General features: G+C 40.0%; 1 protein-coding gene across 1 annotated transcript in view; it reads right to left on the bottom strand.

The window, feature by feature from the left end:
* Positions 1 to 3,898: 3,898 nt before the first annotated feature.
* The window catches only part of dock8 (dedicator of cytokinesis 8), an 88,661-nt gene continuing 79,102 nt past the window's right edge, over positions 3,899 to 13,457 (bottom strand). Inside the window, exons 43-48 of the mRNA XM_062998928.1 lie at positions 12,733 to 12,822; positions 11,872 to 12,108; positions 11,635 to 11,778; positions 9,157 to 9,263; positions 6,381 to 6,551; positions 3,899 to 4,333 (exon numbers count right to left, since the gene is read on the bottom strand). Coding sequence (XP_062854998.1) covers positions 4,282 to 4,333; positions 6,381 to 6,551; positions 9,157 to 9,263; positions 11,635 to 11,778; positions 11,872 to 12,108; positions 12,733 to 12,822 — 801 coding nt within the window. The 3' untranslated portion in view covers positions 3,899 to 4,281. The remainder of the gene's footprint in view (positions 4,334 to 6,380; positions 6,552 to 9,156; positions 9,264 to 11,634; positions 11,779 to 11,871; positions 12,109 to 12,732; positions 12,823 to 13,457) is intronic.

Here is a 13,457-nt window from a genome sequence, read left to right on the forward strand (position 1 = left end):
TTTATAATCAGCTGAGTATTATTAAAGAAGATATAAATCTGTATGTACATGTTCTGCTGTGCAAGGACTCACTGCAAACACTAACCTGTTTTACCGAATGTCCGGCGTTATTTACACACCCGTACTGTGAGACGAAATAAATCCTGCCCTCTGCGATGTGATTGGTAGTTTATTCTGCCAGGTATGAGTGTTATTGGATGAATACACAGAAATTCAAAATATTAGCCAGTAAAAGTAAAGGAGGCGGGGTTTATATGACTACGGGTAGGAACAGAAATTACTTGAGCTGAAGTACTGCAGAGCTCTAGGAAAAGCGTCGAGCATGAGGTCACAAATTAAAAGTCGTGACTTCTTTTTTTCACTCCAAAAACTTTGTTTGTTTGTTTATTAGGATTTTAACGTCATGTTTTACACTTTGGTTACATTCATGACAGGAACGGTAGTTACTCATTACACAAAACTCATCAATTCACAAGGGTGAACACCTTCTTGAACAACTTAATGTCTCCAATTCACCTCACTTGCATGTCTTTGGACTGTGGGAGGAAACCGGAGTACTTGGAAGAAACCCACGCAGACACGGGGAGAACATGCAAACTCCACACAGACAGGACCCGGACCGCCCCACCTGGGGATCGAACCCAGGACCTTGTTGTGAGGCGACAGTGCTACCCTTTTAACCACAGTGCCGCCTTCAAAAAGTAGAGTTGTAAATGGTACGGATTTACCTCTGTCTGTCTGTCTGTCTGTCTATCTACCTATTCATTTATCTGTTTATCTATCGATCTGTCTATACAGTATGTCTGTCTCTGTGTCTGCTTGTCTAGTGTAGTTATATATTTTTAAACCCTATGAAAATGCAGACACTCCTTCTGATATCTGCTTGATATGCCACATCTACTGTTAAGAGTTGCATTAAAGCAGGGATATTAAAGAGCTAATTACATTTACAGCTTCTTTCACCATATTCGTCAATATATTTTATTTGCTCCACCTGAAAATCATTTTCTCTAATCGCTTAATTCTGACCAGGGTCGCTGATCTAGCACCAGATCTGTATTTATGAATGAATTATGTATATTATTAACCCATAAAGAGCTTTTTATAGTTCCTAGAATTTAAACATTCACTACAGGGGGAAAAGTGTTCTCGTTTATGGCTCCACAACTTTGTAATAATGTCCCATCCTCTGTTCAGGATTTAAACTCGGTCTCAAGACAGATTCAAGACCAGATTAAAACATATTTATTTCTTTTGCTAGTCTTTACAACTTTCAGACTGAGCTGAAAGATGAACTTGGACTATACACTGGCTTCCAGTACAATACCGAATACAATAGAAACTGTTGGTGCTGGTTTTTAGATCTTTACATGGCCTTGCACCTTCATATCTTGGAAGTCTGCTTACATCATATTCTCCAGCTCGGTCTCTTCGCTCTTTCACCTTGCATCTGTTAAAAGATCCCCCCCTCTAAATTACATACATTTGGTGACAGGGTATTCAGTGTCGCTGGCCCCAAGTTGTGGAACAGTCTCCCTCTTGAGCTACAGTACGTGCCTGCTCATCTGCAGCTGTGTTCAAAACCGTCTCAAAACCCATCTTTTCCAGGTGGCTTTTGGGTGACCCAGAACTGTGCCACATGTTTAGTGTTTCCATATTTGTAAATGTGTATTTTATTTATAAATTTTTCTTAGATTTTTTTTATCTTTATTGTACAGTGTCCTTGGGTGTCATGAAAGGTGCTTTTCAAATAAAATTTTATTATTATTATTATTATAAATTCTTTATGCTTTTCACTTGCTATAACATTTGTTAGAAGTAATTTCCTGCCGAGTCTGGTTCCTCTCAAGGTTTCTTCCTTGTAATTTTAGGGGAGTCATTTCGCCACTGTTGTCCTCAGATCCTCATCAAGGTTTTTGGTTCTGGAATCTGTAAAGTTGCTTTGAGACAATGTCCATTGTAAAAAAGCACCACACAAATAAATTTGACTTGAATTTTGATTAGTATTGTGTGACCCAGTGAGAATTTCCAAATCTGAAATGAATAACACGACCCTGAAAGTTAACAGTTTATTAGACTTGTGTGCAGTTCATTCATGACATATGAAATAAATCTACATCTGCTTTGTGCTTTAAAAAATAAGAAATGACAAACAATAATCCAGAAAAAAAACAATTTTCAAAGAGCAGCAACATGTTTGACAGATAATTTGATGATGATAATAATAAGTACACTTATTCCAGAACAGCAGGGAAAACTGCAACGTTATGTATGACCTACAGGTAGTATTTTAATAATTTCGTACAACAAACTAAAAAACAATAATTGCTGCTTATCCACATTTAAAAACTTACAGTGCTGAATTGTTAAACATATGCAGAAATGATTTCATACTGATACATATAAAACATGATTATTTAATAAGGACATTTTTCTTGGTACACCACAGTCAGTGCTCTCCGTACCAGTACGAGAATGAAAACTATCTATAAATAAAGAAAAACATATATACACGTATTTCCTACAGCTCTGTTAAAAATATAATTTCTTATTTCAGCCAATGTCCTTAGACTTACAAAATTAAGCTGAATCAAGGTTGCCTGCAAAGCAGCATTTTACTGTTTCCATACATCAGGCAACATCTGGTTTAAATTCTCAACATTTTCCAACATTTCAGAGAGTCTTTTCTGCATTTTTGTGCAGCACTGTGTGCAAAGCAGGATGTAGCCCATCCTAATACACAGAATTCTAATCATCCCACGTTAATACCTGTTAGCTCAACCATCATGAGTTTCCTGCTCATCCGCTTCGGTTCATGAGGCAATCTAAGCCCGACAGAGTGCACTGGGCAGAGGGATGCTCAAGCCACTCTGAACGAATGAAGCTTGCAGATTGTTCAACACCAATCTAACCAGACTAGGACTGTTTACATCCACTTAAGTGTGGAAATTATTTTTGTACTTGTATTGTAATCTTTTATATTTAATTATTATTTATTATTTAATTTCTTAAACATGTGTAAATGTATGAGTTCATGTGCATACCATGAATCTTTCCAAATCAGATGGATGCTTGTGATGAATGGCATAAATTATGTTCATCTCACTCGAGTGACATGAATTGTAGCTTGAATAACTTCCTGACACTTACAAAGCATTTTGTAAATGACAATGTCATTTATCCCACTTGTTTGGCATTTATGTGTGGCATATTTTAGAGGCCATAGTTGTTTTGGATAGTCTTTGTACTACGGAAGAGGCGATTGCACAATTTTCTTCCAGGTTAGATGAGGAGTCATTTCAATAAAACAATCAATTACACCTTAAACTTTCAGGGGGCACAGCTGTATATTACTGAATGTCTAAGGGGCTACATCTAAGGGGGTGGGGATGGCCCTTCATCAATTGGCGTCCTGTCCATGGAAATCCTGCCAAGATAAATCCATTAAAAATGAACTCTCTGCCCTACTATTCAGTGTGCATGAGAACCCAGCTAAGGATTCTAAACTGAACAAGTTGGGTTTTTGGGGTTTTAGTAAACGCTTTACCATAGTCAGGATCTGGCTCATGAAATCACACACACACTCATTTTCACACTTACTTTACACAGAGTGGCCAAACTACACATCACTTGTTTTTGGGTAAGATATACACTAGAGTACCTAAAGAAATTCCATTCAGCCATGAGGATGCTCTCATAACCACATCAGACCAATACTATCTGCTGCACCACCATGCCACCCCTGGAACTTGTGCTATTTTTAATAGCAAAAAAATCCAATAAAAGGTTGTCCTGTGCATATCAGTGCAAATGGACAGCTACATTTTAACTCCATTACTTGGCAGTTAATAGGTAACATGCTCGGATGTTTTTCAAACAGAAACACTGACTGAATGTGTTAAACAAAACCTGTTGATTTTATGGCACCAATCGTGCTTCGTGGCTCGTGGAATTTCCAAATTACAGTATTTACACCAGTCCTGTAGGTACTGGTTAAAAGCCTGACTACTGAAATCATGTCCAAAATGCATAGCTGGACAACAGCACATTAAAACACATAAAAAAAAGAGCAAGATGATAACAAAAGAACTGAACAGCTGCATATTCAGAATTACTTTTATAAACTGGAGATCCAGTAATGACATAAGTAAAGTGTCTATAATACTGTGCATAAAACCCTGCTGAAGGCACCAAAATATCCGTTGAGTTCCTCTTTCACTCCGAACGCTAAATCCTTCTCCCCCTGAGCTTCTCTTCTCTTGAGACTCGATTCTCATGACATCATGAACTCTCCTCTTGAGGCCGACGGAAACTGTGGCGTTTGATGGAATCCCTGTTTTAAACAAGATGGAGAAGAGAAACAGAAAAAGGGTTTCAAAGGGCAGCAAACAACAGCAACTCATAAAAATGAAACATCTGTGACTACATTTCTACATTAAATGCATGAATACGCTACAGCCTTAAATGTGCAGTTTGATAGACACTATATGGCCAAAAATGCCAGCACCTGACCAAGGGCTTGTTGGGCATCCCATTATTAATTCATGAGAACACAAGTCCCCACTATTTGCGACTGTAACAGCCTCCACTTAACTGGAAAGGCTTTTCACAAACCATGTCTATATAGGCCTTGCTGGTGCACAGTCATAGCTCCATAGCTTCTAGTTGCCACTGTTGTGCCTCTGAGTAAGGCCATTATCCCTAAGTTGGTTGAATTTTATTCAGTGATTAATGTAATTTGCTTTGGATATAAGCATCTGCTAAATGCCATAAATGTAAATGCTGAAACAGGTAGGGACCTTTTCCAAACTGTTGCCAAAGTAACAAGCTTACAATTTACATTAGATAAATAATTTTATACACCTGTTAGCATGGAATGTGGCTAAATCAATTCAATAATCAAAAGGATAATTCATGTGTGTTGTATGGTCTCTGTTTATATGCACACTTAAATGCATTACTTAATTTCATAGGTCATTTGAATATAATATCAAGTGTTGGCCGAGGTCCTGCAATGGACTCGTCTCCTGTCTGAGATGTGTTACTTAATTGTGACCAGTGATTCCAGGAAACACTGACCCACTGTAACCCTGACCAGGATAGAGCAGTGGTAAAACTTGACAATGATGATGATGATGATGGTAATGGGTGCCACCTATTAAACTACTGTGTGAAGGATTAGAAATAAATGAAGAAAAATCAGGACATTATTCATTCATTCATTGGGTCTGTCTGAAAACCTAGTGAGCTGCCTTTTTGCCTATTGCCTACCTGGGCAGCCGCCTAAGTAGAGAGTAGATTCTAATAAGACATCGAGCTTATAAGGCAGATTATTTAGACACACTACTTAGCGATTACGGCAATTATGTTACTACGCTTACACAGTAAGCCTCAGGCCATTCAAACCAATGGGCTGAGGCGGCCAGCTAACACCTCCCTCTGTGTACTGAAAATGGTTAAATTGTCACAGACTCAACAAATTGATCCGCAAGGCCGGTGATGTTGTGGGTGTGAAGCTGGATTCTCTGACAGCGGTGTCGGAGAGGAGGATGCTGTCTAAGCTGCAGGTCATTATGAACAATGGCTCCCACCCACTTTATGACACAGTGATGAGACAAAGGAGCACATTCAGTGCAAGACTCATTCTACCAAAATGCACCACAGAGCGCCACAGGAAGTCTTTTCTACCTGTGGCCATCAAACTCTATAATTCCTCCCTTAATGTGTGACACTATGGTTCATCTGTGCAATATTCGTTATTCATATGTGCAATAATAATAATGTAAGTATTTAAATTTTTAATTATTTAATTGTGTGAGAAATAACTTTTTAACTTCTATTTGCAAAATTTTCTTCTTTTTTTTCTTGTTTTAAATTATTAGATTGTTTATTCTTCTACATAAATGGGTGCTACTGTAAGAACAGCAATTTCCCTCTGGGAACAATAAAGTATTTCTGATTCTGATTCTGATCTGATCTGATTCAGACTAACAGTTAGTTGCTCCACATTCGTTCAGCAAACTTGTAATTTTTTTGTGAGAAAAGTTGTGCCACACTGAATGCTGAGATTGCCTTCACCAATGAGGAAGCATTGGATGCTTTCTTGTCATTCAGTCAGTTTATAGCTTCAAAATAAGGCACCTTAGTATTTAGCATTTAAAGGTATCTAAGAATTTAGACATGCCTTCTTCTTGATGACGTAAAATGCGTCTATATAGAAAGATCACTAGGTCTTCAGACCCATAGTCTGTTTTACCACCTCTTTATCTTATTCAGGGTCATAGCGGGTCTAAATCATTCAGGACATCATAGCACAGGTATATATAACCCAGTAATGTCCCATTATTTAAGCATGAAATGGACAAAAAAAAAGAAGCTACCTGTTCTCAAGCCGAGGTTTGACAATAGGCTTGTAAAGCTCAGGGATCTTCCTCTCCAGCATCGGTCTCAGGTTCTCCTTCAGCTTATTGTAGTTCTTTTTAAGTTCCTGCTGATACTCCCTCTGTTCAGGTGTGATCAGGAGTTTGTTCTTCTCAACTGCCTCTCCACATCTGCACCACACATGCATTTATATTAAGTTACACACAAAGGATGAGATTTTTCTGCTCAGCAATACTTGAGTACAACGTGAACCTAAACCGCCCAGAGAAATAAAATGACTGATTAAAAGAGGCTGTGCTTTAGAACTAGCCAGGTTTCAGACTGGTATGTATAAATAAAGGAAACGTTAAGATTTTAGACCAAATGTGGGAGATTTACACATGCTACATTAGATGCCTTTCCATTTGCTTGATTTGATGTTACAATAAATTCATCTTTATTTGGCATATATAAATATACACATGTACAGTACAATGGAATTCTTTTCCAGCTTGTTTGGAAGTTGGGGTCAGAGCGTAGAGTCAGACATTGTACAGCACTTCTGAAGCCAATCATGTTAAGGGTTTTGCTCAAGGGCCCAACAGAGACTACTTGGCAGAGTATTCAGACCCCCAACCTTTTAATTGATAGCCTAGGGCTGTACCCATTGTCAAGGATCCTTTATGTCCTTATGAATGAAACAACTGTAGTAAATAAAGTGAGGAGTTAATCCGTAATTTATACTATCGCACCGTGATGGGTTACTCATTCACTCTGGTTCAGCGTATGAGGTGGTAACATGCCTGGATAATGCAACATCTAAACTGTCATGCCTGTTTTTATGCATTACATAAGAAAAGAAACATTTCTTAAAATCCAGTAAATATTTGTCTGTATTCTGGCAGCAATCGAAGCACAAATTCTGACGTGACCTAAACAAAAGCCATTTTCAGGAGCCGAACTGAAACATGACCTCAACAGCTGTACACATCCCTAACAATGGATATTCTCAGACTTGTTTAGAGTTTCTATTCAAGCATGGTTGGGATAACAGAAATGAAATGCAGCTGATGGACTTAAAAATTTGCATGGGACAGTGGTAGACTAGTGGGTAGGGCTCTGGGCTATCAACTGAAAGGTTGAAAGTTTGAATACCAGCAAGGGTCCTAACCCTCTTTGCTCCAGGGGCGCGGTACAACGGCTGACCCTGCGCTCTGACCTCAGCTTCCAAACAAGTTGGGATATGCAAACAAAGAATTTCTTTGTACACATGTATATGTATATATGACAAATAAAGGCATTCTATTCTATATACCTACACCGACAAGGCATAACATTATGACCAATGACAGGTGAAGTGAGTAACACTGATTATCTCTTCATCACGGCACCTGTTAGTGGGTGGGATATATTAGGCAGCAAGTGAACATTTTATCCTTAAAGTTGATGTGTTAGAAGCAGGAAAAATAGGCAAGTGTAAGGATTTGAGTGAGTTTGTCAAATTGTCTTGGCTAGACGACTGGGTCAGAGCGTGTCTAAAACTGCAGCTCATGTGGGGTGTTCCCATTCTGCAGTGGTCAGTATCTATTAAAAGTGGTCCAAGGAAGGAACAGCGGTAAACCAGAAACAGGGTTATGGGCGGCCAAGGCTCACTGATGCATGTGGGGAGCGAAGGCTGGCCCGTGTGGTCCGATCCAACAGTTGAGCTACTGTAGCTCAAATTGCTGAAGAAGTTAATGCTGGTTCTGATAGAAAGGTATCAGAATACACAGTGCATCACAGTTGCAGGGCTGTTTTGGCAGCAAAAGGAGAACCAATACAATATTAGGAAGGTGGTCATAATGTTATGCCTGATCGGAGTAGATTTCAATGCGTGTTTCTGGTTAGTCAGACTAAAATCTGAGTTCTTTATTCACTCACTCACTCACTTTGTAGGACACTTATCCTAATCAGGATCGCGGGCAATTTTAGTATCTCCAATTAACCTGACTGCACGTATTTGGACTGTGGGAGGAAACCGGCGTTTCCTGAAGAAAACCATTTGGACATGGGGAGAACATGCAAACTCCACACAGAAAGGACGCAGACTGCTTCATCTGTGAACTCAGGTCCTTCTTGCTGTGAGGCGATGGTGCTACCCCCAAGCCACCGTGCCACCTGAGTTCTTTATTCCTATAGACCTATATTTTTTGACCACATGCACATATACTTCGAATGTATATTATAATTCGAACGCTTCTCTGGTTTGTGCGAACCAGTTGAACTGTCTGCAATCTTTTTTTTTCTCTCCCCTTTTTCTCCCACTTTAGCGCATCCAATTTCTGCCGTCAATCATCCTCTCACTAATGCTGGTCCCTGCTCCTGACTGGGGAGGACGAGGCTGCTCCACGCCCCCTCCAATCTTAAAAATGACTGATGAATTGTTTTTAGAGCAGCATTGATTGTAATGATGCCGCATAATGCCATCAGTGAGGTAAATCACATGAACTTATAGAGCTATTAACTTTGAAGCTACTATGCATAAAGGCTAATGCTAACCGCCTGCTCCAGTTCTAATAATACCTCCCTGATATGAATAACTCTTTTAACAAAGGAGAATTTCACATTGTTCACATGTTGCAAATTATATTACACAACACTGCTGATTTAAAACACATCGCACACAATAATCTATGTGCCGGTTTGGACAAACTAGACCCATAGAAAAGAAAGGGTAAAGTAATTAGGAAAAGTCAATTGCCTAAAAAAAAAGCACCTTGTTTGTGCCACTTTTTAAATCCTAAATGCCACACTCACCGCAGGATGAACTCTTTGAAACACAGGCGCAGTTTGTTGTGATGACGGTAAAGTTTGGGATCTGCTGGGATTTCATTCAAAAAGACCTGGGCCACCTCCAACGGTCCCTGAAGAGACAGAAAGGGAGTTAGGAAAAGAAAGAGGTTTCTCTCTTACTCTCAGGACTGACAGAGAAAATGAATGCTTCACACATTGGAGGCCACAAGGTAAAGTCAACAACATAAGGGAAAGCATGAATAGGTCTTTGTGTGAGTGATGTGGCTGAAGCAGGCCAGTGGTGGAGGGATCACTGTGTGCCTCCTGTGTTGTTCCTCCAACTGGCATTTATCATATAACCACAGTCGTGTACTCTGGATTCTGGAGACATTTGCAACGGTAAACTTATCATGATTGGTGTAGTAAAATGTTCCTCTGTGGCTTCAGATAGCTCCAGGAGCATCGCTTAATAACCATTCAGAGGGATTTTTCAGGGTTTATATAACTATAGTACATTGCACTTAGATTGCCACACATTTCCTGACACCAGAATGAAGATATTTCAACTATAGAAAATGTGAACTAATAGCTGATTCAGGCAGTGAGGGTGTTTACGTGTATGTGAATAATCTCATCATCAGATTTTGGCAGTTAGCTAGTAATGTTAGTGCTCATATTATTAGCAGGCTAAAATCTTAAATCTGTGCATGTATTTTCTGAATCAGATCTTTTGTATTTTTTACAACTGCACATGTATGTGGAAGTCTGGCTGCATTTGATATTGCATGCATTGATTATTAATAATGCGTGAAAATTTGAGGTTTGAATCTCAGTGGTGCTATCAGCCTGTGAGGCATCTACATTCACATGATTGGTTAATGTCTGAAGACTTCTTCCCACTTAGTCCCATCTAAGGGCATTTTAGAATAGATCTATGGGGATCCTTGCTGGAAACTGTATTTAATTTAGATACAGTATTGTGATGATTAAAAGTGTAAAGATAAAAGTGAATCACAATGAGCACCACTCACTCACTGTCTTAACTGCTTATCCAGTTAGGGTCGCGGGGCGGGGGCAAGGGCGCAAGGCACACAGTAACACCCTGGACAGGGTGCCAGTCCATCGCAGGGCAGACACACACACACACACACACTCATTCACCTACAGGGCAATTCAGTGCCTCCAATTAACTTGACTGCATGTTTTTGGACTGTGGGAGGAAACCGAAGCTCCCGGAGGAAACCCACACGGACACGGGGAGAACATGCAAACTCTGCACAGAATGGACCCAGAGCGTGCCGCCTGGGAATCAAACCAAGGACCTTCTTGCTGTGAGGCGACAGTGCTACCAACTGAGCCACCCACAATGAGCACCAGGTACTTAAATAATTAGTTAGGGATTTAATTCAAAGTATACATCTGTGATAGGCTTATGACCTTTTTTAGGCCCCGCATTACCCATAATGCAGTATGATCTTTTAGATCAGGGTTTTTCAAACCCTGGGTCATCACCCCTGGGTGGGTCACGAGCCAAAAAATGGGTTACAAAGAAAAATAATAATAATTAAAAAAACTCATTTTAACAGGCACATAAACACAAAATGAACTTGTTCACGAACACCCCTTGTGGAGGCTTTACGTTACATCTTGTAAACCACAGTGGGACCAGATTGCCAACATTTGTATTTACTAAGTATATTTTGTTTTGATGCATTGTTTGTGTTGCCTAGGGGGCGGTAAAAATCATGGACAAAATGTGGGTCGCTTGAAAAACCCTGTTTTCAATCAATCAATTGTTCTATCAATCTACACCGATCAGGCATAACATTATGACCACCTTCCTAATATTGTGTTGGTCCCCCTTTTGCTACCAAAACAGCCCTGCAACTGTGATGCACTGTGTATTCTGACACCTTTCTATCAGAACCAGCATTAACTAGTAGTAGCAATTTGAGCTACAGTAGCTCGTCTGTTGGATCGGACCACACGGGCCAGCCTTCGCTCCCCACGTGCATCAATGAACCTTGGCTGTCCAAGACCCTGTCGCCGGTTTACCACTGTTCCTTCCTTGGAACACTTTTGATAGATACTGACCACTGCAGACTGTGAACACCCCACAAGAGCTGCAGTTGTGGAGATGCTTTGACCCAGTCGTCTAGCCATCACAATTTGGTCCTTGTCAAACTCGCTCAAATTCTTCCGCTCGTCCATTTTACCTGCTTCTAACATCAACTTTGAGGATAAAATGTTCACTTGCTGCCTAATATATCCCCCCCACTAACAGGTGCCGTGATGAAGAGATAATCAGTGTTATTCACTTCACCTGTCAGTGGTCATAATGTTAGCCCTGGTCAGTGTATAGTGCATGTGTGTTTATTTGTTGGACAAATGATATTAAAGTAAAGGTAAAGTAAACCTCTGTGTGATATTTTCAGCTACTTCAGCATTTGTCCCATTATTCTGTATGTAAGTGAGTTGAGATGGTAGGTGAGATAATCAGACCTGGTTAACTGTGGCTGTTACGGACCCCTGCAAAACCATCTGCAGCATTTTCGGGTCAGGTTTCTCTTTGTGTGTGGCGATAGCCAGCTCACGGGTTTTGTTCTGCATGTCTTCAATGGCGACCTCGATGGGAGTGAGGTCAAACTGCAGAGAAGAAATATCAAAAGGATTTAGAACATTTTAAAATAGCTTTTCTTATATTCATGTCTTTTAAACGTTATAAAAGATTGCAGTTACCTCCTCCTTCTGAATGACATTGATTCGCGTCTTCATGTAAGGAAAAGCGTGTTGTGTGGTGAGGATGGTTTTTCTTTTGTATTGTTCATTTAGCTCTCCTCGGGGTCGTCCACTTTTGGTAAACGGGGTGGTGTACATGAAGCGACGCAAATTGAAGTTCTTCTCAAAGTTGGTCATGCGATCTTTCATCTCGTAGTCATCAAAGTATGGCTCAACATAGGTGATCTGAATATATGCCTAGTGTAAAAAAAAAAAAAGTTTATAATTTCAAATAACATGCAAAAGCAGTTTCAGCTTAATAAGTACTTTATTAAGGCCGCTCAGGTGGCGCAGCGATAAAAAAAAAGTACGCTAATACATCAGAGTTGGGGTTTCGAATACATCGTATCTAATCTCAGCTCTGCCTTTCCGACTAGGCTGGGCGGCTGCATGAACAACGATTGGCTGTTGTTCATAGGGGTAAAAAAGTCGGATCATAGGTCCTCATAACTGGTGCAACTGCAGTCCCTGCTGGCTGACTGATGGCACCTGCCAGGGCTGGGGAATAATGCTGATGGGGGTGTGGCCCTCCGTACACAGTGCCCGTCAAGTGTATGAACTCGACTCGTGCAGGTGAAAAATGCAGTCTGTACTGACTGTACGTGCCGGAGGGGGCGTATGTCAGTTGAGAGGCGTCCTCAGTCAGTGGTGAAGGGTCAAATCAGTATAGAGGATGCAATCAGGGTAATTGGAAGTGTGGGAAAAAAAAGTACTTTATTTATATGTATTTTATATGTTCAAGCACTGTTGTTGATGATACTCCGATTAGCTCTTGATTAGTTTTAATGTGCTTTGAATTAGCTTTACATTTGTAACAAGTACCTTGTTGGGGTTTAATTTGTTTCGGTCCACAGGTGTAGAGTCCTTTATCATTTCCAGAACCCCGTCTCCCAAGCACTGCCCATAAAAGTTCTTAAGAAACAACACAGTTACACACAGTCAATATTCTTTCTTACAAACATCTTACACAATAAGACATATTCACCATATTTACTGTATGTGGACATATAACAAGACATAGTAGATAAATCTAGTCTATTCAATTTAACTTTTAGTTAATACACTACCTACCTACTCTACCATGACCATTCTAAGTGGGCTAAATAACAGTTTGCAAGTCAGCTGGTCAACTGTGTGTGTTAGCTTCATTGTGAGGTCCTGTTGTAGATCAGCTGCTTGAAGGAGCCAATGGTTGTTGAGTGCTAGCACAAGCATAAGATTCGACGTGTCGAATAATGCGTTAGCATTCAGAATTGTCATTAACCGTTCTTTTGTATTTCTCAGATTAACCAATCTACAGTTGCTGTGCATTTAAAATACGTTTTAAATGGTTTTTACTCCTGGTAGTTCCCAGATTTAGGCTGAGTACTATGGGCGGTCATTCTTTTAGTGTTGCTGCCCCTTCGCTCTGGAACTCTCTTCCTCCCTCTCTACGGTCCACTTCCTCTCTCTCTGAATTTTAAGCTCTCTTAAAGACTCACCTTTTTTTCAGCATTTTCTCACTTCATCTTCTGCTATCTCTGTGTGATTGCTACTTTTGTATGTAA

Source organism: Trichomycterus rosablanca, chromosome 7 (genome assembly GCF_030014385.1).
Source record: "Trichomycterus rosablanca isolate fTriRos1 chromosome 7, fTriRos1.hap1, whole genome shotgun sequence".
Classification (NCBI taxonomy): Eukaryota; Metazoa; Chordata; class Actinopteri; order Siluriformes; family Trichomycteridae; genus Trichomycterus; species Trichomycterus rosablanca.